General features: G+C 45.1%; 1 protein-coding gene, 1 long non-coding RNA gene and 1 other non-coding gene across 3 annotated transcripts in view; 1 reads left to right on the top strand and 2 right to left on the bottom strand.

The window, feature by feature from the left end:
- The window catches only part of Fsd2 (fibronectin type III and SPRY domain containing 2), a 36,202-nt gene extending 28,425 nt beyond the window's left edge, over positions 1–7,777 (top strand). The window contains exons 12-13 of the mRNA XM_021168942.2: positions 1,986–2,162; positions 4,094–7,777. Coding sequence (XP_021024601.1) covers positions 1,986–2,162; positions 4,094–4,346 — 430 coding nt within the window. The 3' untranslated portion in view covers positions 4,347–7,777. The remainder of the gene's footprint in view (positions 1–1,985; positions 2,163–4,093) is intronic.
- On the bottom strand, positions 7,631–16,075 carry LOC110298792. The gene is made up of 4 exons (XR_002378410.2): positions 15,931–16,075; positions 10,320–10,473; positions 9,720–9,891; positions 7,631–8,054 (listed from the first exon to the last, which is right to left on the bottom strand). It is a non-coding gene; the product is annotated as an uncharacterized LOC110298792 (long non-coding RNA).
- LOC115031631 lies at positions 9,263–9,389 on the bottom strand. The gene has a single exon (XR_003837301.1).
- Positions 16,076–18,346: the final 2,271 nt, after the last annotated feature.

Raw genomic sequence — 18,346 nt, 5'->3', positions numbered from 1 at the left:
CCACCATGTGGTTGCTGGGATTTGAACTCTGGACCTTTGGAAGAGCAGTCGGGTGCTCTTACCCACTGAGCCATCTCACCAGCCCCTATTCGTCTCTTTTCAAGAGGCTTAAAATAAGGGCTACTATATAATAGAGAGAAAAGCAAAAGCAACAAAAGGAAAGGGACAGATTAACTCCCAAGGCTGAATCAATTTCTAAGCTTAAAACAGTAAACATAGCCTCTCTACTTCCCAGGAGTCAGGGGAAAGCTAAGAGTTCAGAGGATCTGCTGATGAAGAAAGTGGCTTTCCTGTCGTGGGCGGCAGCTGGAGACACAGCCCTACGCTGCCAGCTATCCCAGCCCACGAAGGCCTTTACTTAGGTGAAGTCCTGTAATCAATCACAGATGATTTCAGATTAAGTCAGTGTTAGGTTAATGCTTTTCCTGTAGATTAAGCGAGGGTGGAGAGGCAGGTGGAGGATTAAGAACAGAACAGTTGTATGTATTTAAGGAGGTGCAGGTGCTCTCAAGCGAGTCTAGCATAAGTGGGTTTTTGGTTTAAGAATCTCATGTAGCTATGGATGAGCCGGAATGTCTCATCTTCGTGCCTCTGTTTCCCAAGCCCGGGGATGATGGGTAGCTCGTCAGCACACCTGACTATGCAAAATGCTTTTTGATCGTCTTTATTTTTTGCATTCTGCTTCTTAAGACACGGGAGAATTTAAGAGCCATTGTCTTGGCTTTGGGAGGAGGTCCAGCTGAGTTAGCCCCATTTTAATCTCCAGTTCTAGTGGATCTGAAATGGCTGTGCTGTGTGCAAGGGTGGAGGGGGAGGTATTGTCCCTGCCCTCCCCATGGACTCTTCAAGCAGGTACTCGTCAGACATGCCTACAAAAGAGGAGGCAGAGGAACACAGGCATCCTTGGAGCCTCACCTAGTGTGCTTTCCATTGCGGTCACCACGACCAAGAGCAACTTGGAGAGGAAAGGATGCCTTTATACCCTCCGCCCGCATCCCATTGGTCCCAAGCAAGCATGTACTCCAAGTGGCATTTCCCAATTGGCTGTCACTGTCTGCATCATCAGTCTCTAAGCTCTCAGGCAGGCTTCAGTTTGGCCTTCATGTGGAAGTTTCCTATGTGAAAGTGAGGCCCCACTTGTTGTTTACCTACATTTATGTGGAAGTGGCCACCACCCCAGCAGTGGGTTCCTCCTAGCTAGCACAGGAATCATGAACTGGATGTTCATTTTGGAGGTTCTGGTGTGATCCAACTTGCAAGAGAAACCTTCCTCTATGGAAATACCTGAGCCACCAGCAGTGGTTCCCAGAGGAGGGCTCGGGGTTGGTGTTGATGACAGGGAAGGAATGTGCTATCATGCTTTTGAGTCACCCTCTGGATTTTTTCCCCCAAAATGTTTCCTATCATTCTCACTATTACTATGTGTGCTGTGCATGTGTGTACAGACACACGTGCTGTGGCATGTCGGTGGTGGGGTGGGGGTGGGGGACTCCCTCCTAACACTTCCCGTGGGATCTGGGGGTGTGACTCAGGTTGCCAGGCTTGTCCAGCAAACATTTTTTTGCACCAGCCCAATCTCTGGAGTCTTGTCACCCCTAGCATAAATGGTACCTCAGAGATCCTTCTGGCCAGTGACGAACTTCAAGCATATGGTGCCTTGACTGTGGTGCTTAGGCACTCAGTCCCTCCCATCTTACAGTGTATCTACCTTCAGTACCAGAAATGCCTTAGCCACTTTAAAGACACAACAAGAACCTGTTCTGTAGGCTTTACTGTTACTTCATTCCATGTTTCATACCAGGCAATGTAATCTTCCAGTCTTCAGCATCAGCTATGCTTGGGGCACCACCGTGAAATATGTCCCCACCTTTTGATAGAACCCAGAGTCTTATGCATGCTATACAAGAACTCTAACACCCCAGCCCAGCCCAGCCCAGCCCAGCCCAGCCCAGCCCAGCCTGTGCTTCTACCCTTTCTAAACCCAGGTGTGTTGCTGTCATGGGGAATCTAATTCCAGTCCGAGGGCGCCATTACTGGGAAGTGGAGGTGGCTGAGCATATGGACTACACTGTGGGTGTGGTCTGTGAAGATGTCCCTAAACAGGAAGACCTGGGCGCAAACTCCTTGTCCTGGTGCATGAGGCACACATTTGTTTCCAAAAGGTAAAGTCACCTCTAGCCTCCTGGACACCCACAGCAAGGATTCGAAAGATGAAAGAGAGGTTTTCCTGACAGTAATCAACACACACACACATTTGTTTAGAAAAACCTCAGGTATGTCAAGAGTTGTTGCCACCAACTTCACCTGAAAGAGAAAAAAACATCTAAAGCTCGCCATGTGCTCTTCAGGTACCAACAGCGTCCCCCTTGAGTCAGGGGCTTAACTGTGTAGCCCTGGCTAGCCTGGAATGCATTATGTAGACCGGGCTGGCCTCAAGACTCACAGAGATTCATCTGCTTCTTCTGCCAAGCTTTGGGATTAAAGGCATGTCCCACCAGGCCTGGCCCATACGGTCCTGTACGTTTTCAGGACAAAGGCCGCCCTCACAGTAGCTGGATCATCCACCCACTTGTGGACAGTCAGAGCTTGGCTTCCAACCCAGGCAGTTTGGCTCCAGCAGTACAGGTCTTAAGCTCCTGTATTCCATCCTCAGAGCTGCTGTGGAAGCCATTCCATCTTCAGTCAGTGTGGCCAAGGGGTCCCATGACCCCAGCTTCTGCCACAGAGCACTACATAGACTAGATGCATGGAGGATAAAAAAATCCCAGAGTCCTGGCCAATGCCCAAAATGCTTAGATTTACAAGGCCATGGCAACCACCTTCCTTTACTTGAAAACTTTCAAAACAAAACACGCTGGCAGGCATATCCCTCGAGGCCCCTACCTCTTACAAGAAGTAGCCTCTGGCCAGCAGTGGTGGTGCACGCCTTCAATCCCAGCATTGGGAGGCAGTGGCAGGTGGATTTCTGAGTTTGAGGCCAGCCTGATCTACAGAGTGAGTTAGTTTTAGGACAGCCAGGGCTACACAGAGAAATCCTGTCTTGAAAAACTTAAAAAAAGACAAGATCATGTCCGAACATTAAGAGAACAGTAGCTTTTCCCCAGATAGGGAGCAGATTAGACTGGGCTCTGCTAACCATGAGAACCATTTTAGAATGCAAGAGCCGCTCTCAGTGAAGCCAGGTACTTAATCTGAACCAAGAATAGAGGTCAAAGGCCTCTTTTGTTTAGAAAGAACAAGGGTCAGCGTCAAACCAGGAAACTAAAGGAAGCATAGGAGTCAGTGTGTAACAGGGGAGTTGGCAGCAAGATGAGGTAAATTTTGGCTGCCAGAATAATGGAGGAAAGCAAGGCTCGAGCTGACAGAAGTTTCTAGCAATCATGTCTGGAGGGAAGAAGAAAGAAGGAAGCCATGTGAGGATGAGGACCGGCCCTACCCGTATTTTGGGTTCATGGTCTTGAGTCTGTTGGTAGAGAGAAGAAGGAACTCATTTATTTTCTGGTAGCTGCTCACATTAAAGGAGTGAGCAGGGGAGCTGAGATAGAGACCAGCTACTTGACACTGAAGTGCTGATCTAGGGAGTCTGAATCAATATACCGAACAAGTGGGTCTTCAGATGTCTGCATGACCAGTGGCTAGCTTTGATTTTTGGCCACTTTTCAAAGCACACGGGATACACAGCAAAAGGGGTGCAGGTCATGCCCAGCACCCACCTGTGACAGCCAGGCCACTGCCACCCCTGCTCAGGAAGAACTGGAGCCATGGAGTCCTGGTTCAGTTTGTAGAGAAGGCCCGCAAGGCTTCCTCATTTCAGATGTCTTTACTCCAGATGAGTCACACACCGACCGGCTCCAGATGTTTCCTTTCAGTGCAAACTCGGACGCAGTGGAAGTTTATGGTTCTGTATAAAAGCTTTTAAGGTGCAGAGTTCACTCACAAGGAAAGCCGGAAACTGTGTTTTAGGACACATATTAGAAAGAAGGAGTTAGAAAGTGTCATGTTGCTTGGTAGTCACTGACAGTCAGTATAAAGCACTCTGCAAGCAGCTCGCCTATCGTTTCTATCCTTTGTTGTATCAACATTGAATTTTCAGGCACCAGTATGAGTTTCTGCACAACAGGACGACTCCAGACATCAGGATCACAGTTGCTCCGAGGAAGATTGGCGTGCTGCTGGACTACGAGAACTCCAAGCTGTCCTTTTTCAATGTGGACATTGCTCAGCACCTGTACACATTTAGCTGTCAGCTCCACCAGCTTGTGCATCCCTGCTTTTCCCTGGAAAAGTCTGGATGCCTAAAGATCTACAATGGCATTTCAATGCCAAAGCATGTCACTTTCTTTTAGGCCCTTCTGGTATTTCCACTCTTTCTTCCTTCCTGTCCCTCAGCCACCCTCCCCTTGCTGGCTGAACTTGGTATTCAAGGTTCCTACTGCTAGCCGAAGCTAAAGCTCACAGTAGTGTCAGTTGATGGTGTACTGGAACCCATTTCACCTGTGTGCTGTACCCTGCTGAAGCTAGGGGGAGCCCTTATCAGGCTGTTAAATGAGGGCTCTTGTGTGGTCGAATTCTTGGAGTGTCAAATTGCAGTTTGTGATATGTAAAGTATTTTAAGTCTCCTAAACTTATAGACCTAGGGAGAGGGTCAGGGAAGTCATGATGGCATCAGCAGCCCCTGTACATTTGTGACATTTCACTGTTTACCAAGATCAGACTAGGAAAGGCAAGAAATTACAGAAAAAGAAGGAAGCCAGGTGCCCATCTCAAGGCCATTGTGGTAACTGAATAAGAATGGTTCCCGTAGGGCATGCTTAGTCATGGGTGGAGGAGGGGCTAGGAGTGGCACTGCTTGAAAAGGATTAGGCTTATTAGGAGAAGTGGCTTTGTGGATCAGAATAAACCTCTCCACTACGATCCCATGCAGTGAGTACTGCCATGCTTCCTGCCATAATAAAGGGCTTAACCTCTCAAACTATAAGCCAGCCAGCACCCAATTATATGTTTTCTTTTATAAGCATTATCTTGGTCATGGTGTCTCTTCACAGCAACAAAACAATAACTAATACACAAGTTGGTTGTTATCAAGGACTGGGGTATTGCTGTAACAGGCTCGACTGTGCTGCTTGTTGGAAGAATATGAAAGGCTTTGGGACTTTGGACTAGAAAAGTGGCTAAGTACTTTAAGTGTGACTAATGGGAGAACAGAAGACACTGCTGAGATGATTTGAACTGTGGGATTCAGGGGATCAAGAAGTTTAAGAGGGGATGAATATTAGTAAGTGGCCATTGGACCATTCTTGTGATATTTTATCAAAGAATATGGCTGCTTTTTGCCCTTGCCCTAAAAATTTGCCTGAGGCCAAATTGAAGAGTTTTGGATTAACAGCTTTTAACCAAGGAGATTTCAAGACAGCCTGGTATTGACCCTGCAATAAGGCTATGAGTGACTGCTCTTATTCATATCTATAGTGAAAAGGAGTAAGGGGAACAGGAACAGTACAAAATGTAAAGTTTGAGTAGAAAAGGAAGACCAGGAAATGATTTGTTAGAGCCAAGCTGGGCTCAAGGAGACTAGGTTAAAGAAAAGCCAGGTGCTAACTGGAATAAAGGAATGGTGACCTCAGGGCAACACCACACCCACCTAAGCTTCCAACCTGAGAAAGGAATCAAAGGAAAGCTTGAGCAGTAAAGGAAGCCATCAACAGGAAGCTGGTGCAGACTGTAACTGAGAGAGGGGGTCAAGTTCCAGCCCCAGCAAGCAGAACTTAGCAGCTTCAGCCATGCGGTTCTTTCTGGCTTTAGAGTTAAGAATGTAAGACAGGAGGTTGTGGAATCTTCCTTCACAGTTAAAGACAGCCACTTAGGCCAGATGTGTCAGCAGTGTCCCTGTGTGGAGGCCCAAAAAGGATATGAAATTGTAAAGGTGACACCTGATTGCCTTGGAAACCTCATGGTGTTGGAGATGCCAGACACATGGGACACCTGCCAAGGACAGCTGCTAAGAGGGTATGTAACATGAGAGAGAGAGAGAGAGAGAGAGTGCTGCAGTCATCAAAGCTGAAAGGAGTTGTGGATCTGAAGAACACTTGGACATTAGACATGGAGATGCAGGACTGGAGTCAGCCTTGTTAGGTTTAGGTCTTGCTTTGGTCCAGTATTTCCTCACTATTCTCCTTTTCCTTCCTGATGGAATGGTAACATCTATTCTGTGCCACTGTATGTTGGAAGGATGTGATCTCTTTTTTTATTTTGATCTTACGGGTGATACAGTTAAGAGATTGCCATGTATCGCAGAAGAAACTTTGGACTTGAAAACAGTGTTAGTGTTGTGACAGCAATAGAAGAGTGACAAAGACAACCATCTACCTAGCCCAGTGTTTCCTAACAAAAGCACGGCAAAATGCACTGTTGAAACAGCTGTCTTCTGCTTCATGGTGGTTCTAACTCCACTCTGACTCTGAAATTACCTCCAAGATGCCTACAGGCAGAGACTGTGTGCCTTGTTTATAATTTGACTTTGGGGGCTAACATGCCGACAGGTGCACACCAATACATGGCGCCTAAACAAGCACCTTCTTCATGCTCGCGCCACTGCTCTTTGGCTTCCTGCTGCTCTTGGTGGGAAAGATGGCAGGGAGGAGGAGAAAACTCTTAAGGGAGGCAGGTGAAGAACAGAAGCTACCCATGGCTCACTGGAGGGCTACTGCCATGCCCACACACACAATCTACTCGTGATTGGGGTGAATGGAGACCCGAGGAAGGGGCTCGGGATAGGTGGAGATGAGAGAAAGAGCATTAGCTAGGATTCATCAAGGAACCGTCATGAAGTGAAAAAGCAGTGGATTTGAAGCCAAGGACTGGGTCCGACTGCTTTTTGTATCTACTTGCCTAAAACCTACAGACCCGTGCTCCCCATCAAACAAAGGAGAGACGGTATTTGTCTCATAAGGATGTGATGCTTCATCCAAACCTAAGTGCCGAGTAATGAGTGGCATACGGTGTATTTATGTTTCAGGGCAATCATCAGCTCACCGCAGTCAATGCTGGGCCCTAGGGAAGGGAAGGCACTGTAGCCAGCAGCTCTTGGGTGCCCTGCCTCACTGTCTTCAGCTAAGGACCATGGTGCCTGGCTCCACCAGCTCCATTGCTGGCTCCCCTGTTCACATTTCCAATCCCCAACTCAAGTCCCTGTCAAAGCTTAGCACTCCAGCTGCAGAGTAAGAACTTCACTTGAAAAGACCAGGACACTGTTGAGTACCAAGTCCCCTGATGCTGCCAACACAGGCGTGCCCAGGGAGACCCTCTTCTCTTTAGAACTTTGTGTTCTAGCCCACCCTAATTCTGATGCGGTAACAACTCTCCCCTCCTTCTGGACGCTACTAGTGCAAGCAGCAGCTCAGATTCCTGATTTATCACTTGCCCATAGAGCTTGTCTGTCTGTCTGTCTGCCTGCCTCTCTGTCTGTCTCTCTCTGTGTGTGTCTCTCTCTGTCTCTTTCACACACACACACACACACACGCACACACACACTGGACTTCTTCTTACCCTGACATAAGGCACTGCAGATGTAAACACAAGCTGGCTGAAGCTGTTAATGAAATATGCATGTGTATTTAGTGAAAGACATTCTCTACTACTGAAATAGAAACCACCAAGTGGGAAACGTGGATCACAGGCATGGGATCTACTGGGATTCCTGGACTGCTTTGCACATAACACAAACAGGGAACATGACTAAAACATAATACCCAAAAAATTTTGATACTTTTTTTTTATTTAACAAGATATCTTTGACATTTAAAATTTACTGGAGTAAGGGATAACCAACTTCAAGCATCACAGTTACTAACCATAAAGAACTTTGTTTAAGCATGTTATCTTTAGGAAGAAAAATCAATCTTAAAAAAAAAAAAAAAAAAAAAGAGGGGGGAACCCTGCTGGGTTTGTGATATATTCCAAGTCCTTCCAATCCCACGTAGAAGCTGATGAAACTCAAGTTCAGCCAGGGGCAGGGTTTACCTCATGGCCATGTGTGGCTGCAACCTCTGATAAATCTGTTAAAACACAAAACAGAAAAACATTTAAAAACATTTTCTTTTAATATGTGAGTATTTGTTTGTTTGTTTGAGATAGGGGCTCACTATGTAGCCCTGGGGGGGCCAATAACTCGGCCAGGCTAGCCTTGAACTCCACGCTCAACATAGAGAAGTATCTTTAACACTGAGGCCACTGTCACACGACCCTGATACTAAGCAGATAAACCAAACTCTATCAACATCCGCTCTTCTCCCACTTTACCTGCCCCTCTGCGTTAACTCTCGACTGAGTGAGCGCACGGGTGTTGGCTCCACACCCTAGCAAAGGGGAGAGTCTGTAAAGCCTTCACAGGACGTGGGTGGAAACTGTAAGCATTTAAGAGCCACACTATCCAGAACATCACAAGTAGCAGAGAGAAGGAACAAGTAGTTAGGAACATGGGCTATAAGACAGCATTGGCTTCTGGTAAACTAAATAGCTTTCATTCACAGAATTACTTTTTTTGTTTTGGATTTTAATGTTGGTGGTGGCTATTTGGTTTGGGTTTTTTGAGACAGTGTCTCACCAGATAGCCCAAGATGACCTTACACTTGTGGCAAGCCTCCTGCTTCAGCTTCTCAAATGCTGGGATTACATGCATGAGCCACTATAAATGGCAAAAAATTGGTATATTTAATGGTTGGCTCCTGGGGCTGGTAAGGGTACTTGTTACCAAACCTGAGGACCTGAGTTCAATCCCCAAACCGGACACCATGGAAGGAGAGTTGTCTTTGAACTTCATGTGTGCCACGGCACGTAAGCCCCCTCTTCACTCTTCATCACACACACACAATCAGCTCCCTGCCTTTTCAAATGATGGTAATCACTTGTGCACATGAAATAAAATATTTCTGAAGCGTGTACTTGCCCTTTAGTACGAACAGAACCAGTTTATGGGCAGCTGGGAGTCTCAGTGTCTCACCCTCACATCTGGAACAACTACTGCCCTACATGACCCACCTACAATTCATTGTGATGCAGAATTGTGTAAGTGACAATACACTTTTTGGATTCCTCAAACCTGCATTATAGGAAACAAGTTCTCAACTTTCTAACCCGCCCGTCTGACCTCCAAGCACCTTCCTATCACTGGTAGAGACTGTGTCCACTCTGGCTTTCCCAGCCTTCCTCATCTAGGAGTTCACTCCACCCACTTCTTGTAGGAAGACTGTGGGACGTAGGCAATGGCTGTTGGTAGATAAGTAGGTCTTGAATTTATTTTGCAAACAAGACCTGTTCTATCTACCTTTTCCTGTAGGAGGCTAAAGGCAGAGTCAGCTTGACTTCAAGGACTCTATTGTCTTAGTCTCCAGAAGAATACGACTAAACCCACCACTTGAAACTTTATTGTTTTAACTGAGTATGCCTGGAATCCCAGAACTTAGAAGGTAGAGGCAGGAAGATCAAGGGTTCAAGGTAATCCTATGCTCCATAGCAAGTCTGAAGCCAGCCTGTGCTGCATGAGACCCTATCTGAAGAAACTAAACTAGAAGTTAGGCATGCTGGCTCAACCCTGTAATCTTGGCACTTAGCAGGCTGAAGCAGGAGAACTGCCAAGTCTAAGTCAGGACAACAAAATGAGACCCCGGTCTTGTGTTACAGACAAGATCTTTAAGAGTTATGAACGCTGAAGACATGCTTACCTTACTGTCAATGGCTAACAGAGCTAAACGCAAGGTAACAGTTTGCCTGTCGGTATCTGCCATTAGCAAGGAGAGTACCCATGACGTGCCACCAAAAGAGCTGCTGCTGCCTGGGTCTGGTCAGTTCACTGTGTGCCACCACATCACTGTTGGTTTTCTGCTGACACCAATCCTGGAATAAATGAGGTTAGACTCACCGTTTGACTTTCCTTCCTTTTCTCAGGCTCTAACAGAATATGGTTTTTCGTGTTCTCACTTACTCAAATTTGGCAGAACTAATCCATCATTTTTTTTATAAATTATTTTTCCATAAGCTGCCGGCATTTTGCCTCTGCCATTTCCTTGCACATGGCAAACAATCTAAGGGGAGAGAAGCAGCAAGAGCGAAACAGGAAGTAAAAGCAAGTTAAAAGCAAGGCCGGCACGCTGGGAAAAGTGTAAGACTCCACTCCGTACTGTCTTATTACCACATACACTGTATAAGGCATCAACTAGGAGATCCCTAACACCTACAGCGTAGCTCCTCCTGTCCGTCTGATGGCTGTATGGCTCTAAATCACCTCTGAGACGCACTGGCTGACTCCCACCTCTCACACTCACCGTTTACAGAACACTCAAGTGTTGATATTGTGACCACTGGCTTGTGTCTTCTCCACTTGAATTACACACATCTAAGGCATGGGTGTGGCTGCATACTCTCTGCATGATCCAAGGCAACAACTGCCCTCAGCTTTCAGGTAATACATATATATACCTGAAGAGAGAAATGAGACATCAACTTATCCCACAAATCAAAGGAAAGCTTTTCCATTAGAAATCAAAGCAGCTGTCCAATGTATGCTCTTGGGGCTGTGGGATGAGGCTAAGTCGTCTTCTGTCCTAACACCTAGGTGTCTGACACAGTCCCTCAGGATCTGTAGTAACTTCTGATCTGTGCAGAGAATGAGTGTGGAAGGACCAAGGGTGGTGCTGGATGTCGCGTGCTCCCCCATTAGCACGAGAGAGCTCTGACACTCACATTTAATCCTTGCTGTAGCACTGACTAAGATAACCCAAAGATCTATCATATGCTATTTTACAAGCTCTGAATCATAAATTTGGTTCATAATTCTTGGTCCAGACTAGAATGTGTAAATATCCCTCTAACCCACTAAGTTTAACCACCTACCTGACATTTTTTTTGTTTGTTTGTTTTGTTTTGTTTTGTTTTGTTTTGTTTTTCGAGACAGGGTTTCTCTGTGTAGCTCTAGCTGTCCTGGAACTCACTCTGTAGCCCTGGCTATCCTCGAACTCAGAAATCCGCCTGCCTCTGCCTCCCAAGTGCTGCGATTAAAGGCGTGCGCCACCATGCCCGACCCTACCTGACATTTTAAGCATGTCTTAGTTTGGTTTTTATTGCTGTGAAAGACACTATGACTAAGGACAACATTTACTTGGGGCTGGCTTACAGTTTCAGAGGTTTAGTTCATTATCATCAAGGCCGGAAGCATGGCAGTGTGCAGGCAGATTCAGAAAATTCTACATCTTGATCCACAGGCAGCAGAAGGAGACTGTATGTCACACTGGGTGTAACTTGAGCATAGGAGACATCATAGCCTGCCCCCACAGTGACACACTTCATCCAACAAGGCCATACCAACTCTAACAAGGCCACACCTCCAAAAAGTGCCACTCCCTATAGGTAAGCTTTCAAACACTTATACCTATTCAAACTATCTCAAGGCACAATGTAACAATATTGGCTATTTTTAGTTTACTGTAGAGGGCACAAAGTCCTGGTGCTCACATATAGTTAAACATGCTGGGCTGTCTCTTCAGAGGAAAAGATGTATAACCTATTCTCTGCCCAGAAGGCTGAGATTGGATGTTGTTAAAAGCCTGGTGACCTCTGTGCTATTTGTAGGGCCAGGCCACACCCGTCTCCATCCCTTAAAAACAGAACTGGAGACGGTTAATAGTGTAGCGACCTTTGCACTATCTGTATGACTGAGACCACATACGGATCCTGGAGATCTTCTCCAAGACCCTGAAGACAATGCATGTGGTCTATACAGACTCCATGATGGATTCTATGCCTACCATGAAGAAGTGACACATACTTTGAGAAGAGTTTCAAGGTAACTATGCCCTACCGGGCACATGGAGTTATGATACACAAGGAAACATTTTCTAAACTGTACTATATAAAATATACCTAAAATAAACCTCCAGGTCAGACTCACAGAGTTTGACATGACACCGCTGGCCATGGTGTTTGCAGAAAAACACCACAACCCTCTCACCCCTCCCCTCTTATTTATAAACTAAGTTGGGTTTCTTTTTTTTCTTTTTTTTTGTAGAGGAAATTACAACCCTGTAAAGGTAATAACAAACTTGTAAACCATAGCTATTTTCTGGATTACTTCTTAAATGTGAAGTACCTCTAAAAATCATTTTCTGGACTCTCTCACTAAGTGACAGAAAACAACAATTAAAGTAACTCAGTCTTCAGTAACCGTTCTTCAAGATAAATGACCAAATTTAAATACTCCCTGAGGGCAGAACCCAAGCAGAAGCCCTCTTCATGACTGAAATCTCATCCTTTTCTAACAAGGCAATAGATGGTCAATATTTTCATAGTGGAATTCCTTAAATGACAAAATTTCTACATAAGAGATCATGGGCAGGGCGTGGTGGCGCACGCCTTTAATCGAAAAACCAAAAAAAAACCAAACCAAACCAAAACAAAAAAACCCAAAACAAAAATAAAAACACATGCCTATTACTGACTAGAGTTGTTACGCTCATAGGTAAATGATGTTTAAATTTTCTCATATTGGATGTAGCTCTGGTATGGCCGGTACCTGGTGTGGACAAAGCCCTGAGTTTGATCAAAGATGGGGAGGAGGGGAGAACCCATGATTTTTTTTTTTTGGTTTTTTGAGACAGGGTTTCTCTGCGTAGCCCTGGCTGTCCTGGAACTCACTCTGTAGACCAGGCTGGCCTCGAACTCAGAGATCCGCCTGCCTCTGCCTCCCGAGTGCTGGGATTAAAGGCGTACGCCACCACGCCCGGCATGTTTTTATATACTTACCCATTAACTCAAAACTCGTGGGCATTCTAAACAGAAAAAGGAAGTAGATGCAGAACAGCAATAGCCTGCAGGTTCCTGGCAGGAGGTGAGACAGACCAAGAGAATGAGAAGATATGGGAACTACTGCTCCATGTTGCTCCATGTTCCAATCAATGAATGGTAAGTCTGGAGAAGTAGGTCTGAGCCAGTTACTTAAGACAACAAAAGCCATGAAGGCTGGGCTACAGCTCACTGGTAGTACACTTATCTAGCATGTTTGAGGCCCTGGAATCAATTCCAGGAGTAGCAGGCAACAGGATTTCTAAAGGAAACACAAAATGTAAGCCCATTTGTATTCTTGTGTCCACAATTATACAGCGTCTAGAGGTGTGATGTGTGTGCATATTGTATTATTGCATTTACAGGTGACACTGCTGCTCATGTCACAATTTCAACAGTGACACTTGCTTATAAAACAAAAAGTTATTTTTATAACATTTGGACAAAGCCACTTAAAGCCAGAGCCTGGTGCATGCTAACTGAACACTCCAGCACTGACCTGTATTCCCAGCCTTTGTACCCTTTATTTGGAGACAAGGTCTCTCTCAGTTATCCAGACAGTTCTTTTTCTTTTTCTTTCTTTTAAAGATCTATTTGTTTATTTTATGTATATGAGTACACTGTTGCTGTCTTCAGACACACCGGAAGAGGGCGTCAGATCCCATTCCAGATGGTTGTGAGCCACCATGTGGTTGCTGGGAATTGAACTCAGGTCCTCTGGAAGAACAGTCAGTGTTCTTAACTGCTGAGCCATCTCTCCAGCCCCAGACAGTTCTTGAACTGCCATCCTCCTGATATAACTTCAGGAACACTGGACCTCAGCTCTGTATTGTCAGGCTTGGAAGGAAATCACTTATGCTTACAATATGCTTCCTATGTGAGCCTCTGAAAGCCTTCCGATGTTAAGTAAGGTCAAAACATTTTCCATCAAAACAAGAGAGTATTTGTCCTTCCCCCTCTTCAGTGACAAACAGCAGAGTTTAGAATAGACAAAATATGTGGAGACATTGACCACTGTCAAAACGACTGGGGTGTGTGCCCCTTTATTCTAATCCTTAAAACATGTATCAGACCTCATTTTCTTTTCTTGTGTGTGTGTGTGTGTGTGTGTATGGGGGGGTGGGGGGAGAGGGTTTCTCTGTGTAACCTTGGCTGTCCTGGAACTTGCTCTGTAGACCCAGGTAGCCTTGAACTCACAGAGATCCACCTGCCTCTGTCTCCCAAATGCTGGGATTAAAGGCAGGGGTAGCCATCACTTGGCTAGCTTTCATTTTCTAATAGCTCAAATATTAATAGCCTATAAATGTTCTTTTGAGCTCTCAATAATTTTAAGGGTATCTTGAGAGCAAAGATTTTGAAATTTGTTTACAGGTAGTACTTAGGGGTCCCCCACAGTGAACACCTAACCGAATGGTTCCTTATTATTAAGGTCTTTTGTACATGATGCTGATAATGTTTCTGTGTTTGCTAATATACAGTTACCTTTTTGGACCTCTTAGGCTCCCTTCCTTGACAGGTTTCCACTCTGCTACATGTTTCCACTGTAGTATAAGAAAGATAATAGCAATAACTCAGGGTCCACTTGAGCTCACAGCATTAATGCAGGGCAAACCTAAAGCTACACAAGCACCAGATGTCATATTACCTACAGACAGACAGACAGACAGAGACTGACTACAGTGAACTTTACAGCATCTCTCCTCGACTTGTAGGCAACTTACAAATTCTTTATAGTGAATTTCCCATAAAGAGGCTAGGGTAAAGTTCTACAGGTTACCACCACAAAGCCATAGTGAACGCACAAACAAATAAGTATTCAGCTACAAGCTTTCTAGGGGGAGCTCAGATCTTGCTTAAGATCCCCAGGGTTTTCTATGCAATAACAGGCAATAGGTAAGGAAGATTCCCATGCTTGCATTCTGTTACTACACAGTACACTGGGAACGGCAGACACGACAAACGCATCTCCATCTAGAGCAGCACTTCTCAACCTTCCCAATGCTGTGACTTTTTAATACCCTCACGTTGTGGTGACCCCAACATACAATTACTTTTGTTGCTACTTCATAACTGTAATTTTGGTACTGTTTTGAATTGTAATGTAATGTCTGTGTTTCCAGTGGTCTTAGGTGACCCCTTAGGTGAAAGGGTCATTTGATCCCAAAGGGGTTGCGACCTACTGATCTACAGGGTCAAACATGTAGATGACTAATGACTTTCCTTTGGTGGACTCACACCTTATCTAGACTTTATATATATATATGTATATATATATAAAGTTTATATATATATGTATATATATAAAGTATATATATATATATATATATATATATTCGTGTCTTTGTGAGTGAATGACGTATGTGTGTGGTGCCCAAGGAGCCCAGAATAGTGTGTTGGACTCCTTGGGTCCTGAGGTACAGGTGATTTGATATAGGTGCTGGGAATCAAATTCAGAGCCTCTGGAAGTGCCACAAATGCCCTTAACTACTAAGCCATCAAGCTAGTATCTAAATGCACCTCACTGCTGTCTTCACTCCTTCAATTTTCCAACCTCCTACCCATCCATGCACACCATCAGAAGGCAATTTAAAAACAATTTGCATAGACTCCTTTGTACAAGAATTCTATGGGATTTTAGAATCTGTCCTCAACAAACCATGCAACTTTCCACCGCCTCCTTGCTGCCCTTTTCTAACAGTAAACGACTTTGCTGACACATTCAAGAAACTTAAAAATCACCCACTGCGTGTGCATGTGCTCACGCGCGCTAAAATTACTGCAACAGGTGATTCCTTAGGCAAGAGTCATCGATTCGGAATGCCTGGATTTACAGAGCCAATATTCAACAGCTCTGTGCATGTGAATATGTGTTTGTATGTGTGCATGTATGTACGTACTATGTATGTGTGTGTGCTTAATTTAACTTCAGTCTGTGTGACCGCGTATTTCTCCTTCCATATCTACCCACCATTCCGTGGGCTAGCAACCCTCTTTGAAAAAGATGGAGAAAAAACAAACACAGAGAAGGAAGATCGATAGCTGGGCAGCTTACCCATCTCTTCTCCCATTCCCGGGACGCCTGCCACGTCAGCCACTTACCCGGACACCATAGTCACACGCCGCACAAGGTGGCCAAATAATGGGTCAACTTGGCGAGACAAAAGCCGCCAGCATCAGGTGTCAGGCTCTCGCTCATAATTTCTCCTTCCTTCCGGTGGAAAATGAGTCCACTTCCGGCTTCTTGGCCGCAGGGAGGAAGTTCCACGTCAGGCACCGCGGGGCGCGGCAGGGCTTGGCTGTTTCCAGTGCGCATGCTCAGAGCGAGTCCTCTGCTGCTTAGCGTCTAGCTGCGTGGCGACTGGGTAGTGGGAGACTCGCGGGCCGGCTTGTGGCTCCTGGGTGGGTGTGGAGAGCGGCCCCATTGTTTTGAGTATGCTATTCTCTGCTCCTCTGGCAGGCGGCATCCTGGGGACTGAAGTCCGCCGTCCCGCCCCTGCGACACTCCTCTGCGGTCTTGTGCTACCCAGCCCTGGCTGTTAAGCTTCTCAGTGTTTTTCATTCTTGCCACCCTGCTTATAGAGAGCAAAGCGTGCACTGCACCTCAGTAACCTTTACTCACTCGCTCTCTTGACTCCCCCTAGTTGCAAGCCCGTGCATATTCATCCAGGAAAGAACCAAGAGCTTCCTAGCCTTGATCATGGGTCTAGGAAGATAAGTAAAATCACTTTTGGATTAATTTCCTGGGGATAGACCTCAAATGTTGAGAGACTAAAACAACAGACATTTGACATTTGCACCTTGGTAGAGGTAGGCTTCCTCTGTCATTTAGAATATGATATCTTTGCCTTACTTAGTTTCTGGTGATCGCTAAAAATCCTGTGTGTGCTTTGACTTGAGGCAGCATGGCCCTACTCTGTTGTCCAACTTTGTTCTCCTTATTTCTGCTTATTGCTGTGTTTTACAAGAACATCCATCCTGTTGGATTAAAAAGCCCAGCTTGTTCCAAGTTCACATTGTGAGGCTGTAGAAAAGACTTAAGATTTCAGGGGCGGCAATTACTGACATTACCCCAGTAAGCTGCCAGAGTTCTCCAGGAATGTGCAAAACAAATGCTAAAGTAAACTAAAAGTAAGCAGGTTTAGAACAATGAGTTCAAACAGAGTTCATTTGGATCCTGCAAGTTTGAGGTCACAATTTGAAGCAAAAAGAACAAAATAAGAAACCAAGAATCGGTCCGTAAACATAGGTGTAATGAAAGGACCTTACATGCAGTCCAAACATACAAGGCTTTTGGATTTAATATACAAAATCAGGAGCAAAATGTTACCTTGTTTATCAGCTTGAGCCAAATCTACTTCATTTCTCTTACTCGCGTTTAAGATGTAACTTTTCTGGGCATGGTAGCACACTACTTTAATATCAGCCTTCAGGAGGCAGAGGCAGATCTCTGAGTTCAACACCAGACTGGTCTACATGGAGAGTTCCAAGCCAGCCAGAGCTATACAGTGAGAAGCAGAAAGGAGAAGGAGGAGGAAGGAAGGAAGGACGGACAGAGAGCCAGGACTACAGAGTGAGACCATTACACTCACTTTCTAGGCTTGGCCTGTGCTTTTCTCACCCTGGCATAGGTACACACTGGGCATAGGTACACACTGGGCACAGGCACACACTGGGCACAGGCACACACTAGGCACAGGCATGCACTGGGCACAGGCACACACTGGCTCCTTTGCCTGGTACAGGGCATCAAGTTGCACATACTTTATTTACCTGATTTGCTGTCATGGATGCTGTATTTTGTTTATTTGTTTGTTTGTTTGTTTGTTTATTGTATATGAGTACATGGTAACTGTCTTCAGACATACCAGAAGAGGGCATCAGAGCCCATTACAGATGTTTGTGAGTCACCTTGTGGTTGCTGGGAATTGAACTCAGGACCTCTGGAAGAGCAGTCAGTGCTCTTAACCACTGAGCCATCTCTCCAGCCCAACGGACATTGTATTTTAAAGCGCTCAGATCGTTTACCAGCACCAGTGTCTTAATAGCTAAACCCAGCAAAGATAGCTCAAGAGAAAACTCGGAGTTAAATTCACCAAAAGACAAAGCTCTTGACAGACCACTAAGCCTACCTAGTAGTCTATCCAGATAGACTTAAAAAATAAAAGGCTTCCCCAGAAGTGTTTAATGTTTAAAAGCCTATCACTGCAATTCACTGTGTTAATAATTTAGGAGTTTAATACTACACAATTATCTGAAAGGTTAACATTTAAAAATCCAGTTTCTATTTAGCGAAATGAGAATAGATAGTAATTTAATGAAAAGCTTTTAGCAGAAGCCTACTGTAAACATGAAACTGAATAGCTATTGTCGCAGGGAACAGTAACATGTGAATATCCATTTTCACGTCTAATATTCAACCTGATGGTAGGTTTTCTACCCAGAGCAATACAAAAAGGGCAGAATCATTGGGAAAGAAATAAAAATATAATTTTCATTTGATTCTCTTTCTAAAAAG

The sequence above is a fragment of the Mus caroli genome, chromosome 7, assembly GCF_900094665.2.
Source record: "Mus caroli chromosome 7, CAROLI_EIJ_v1.1, whole genome shotgun sequence".
Lineage (NCBI taxonomy): Eukaryota > Metazoa > Chordata > Mammalia > Rodentia > Muridae > Mus > Mus caroli.
The sequence above is the reverse complement of the archived record's forward strand: the minus strand, read 5'-3'. Positions and strand labels throughout refer to the sequence as shown.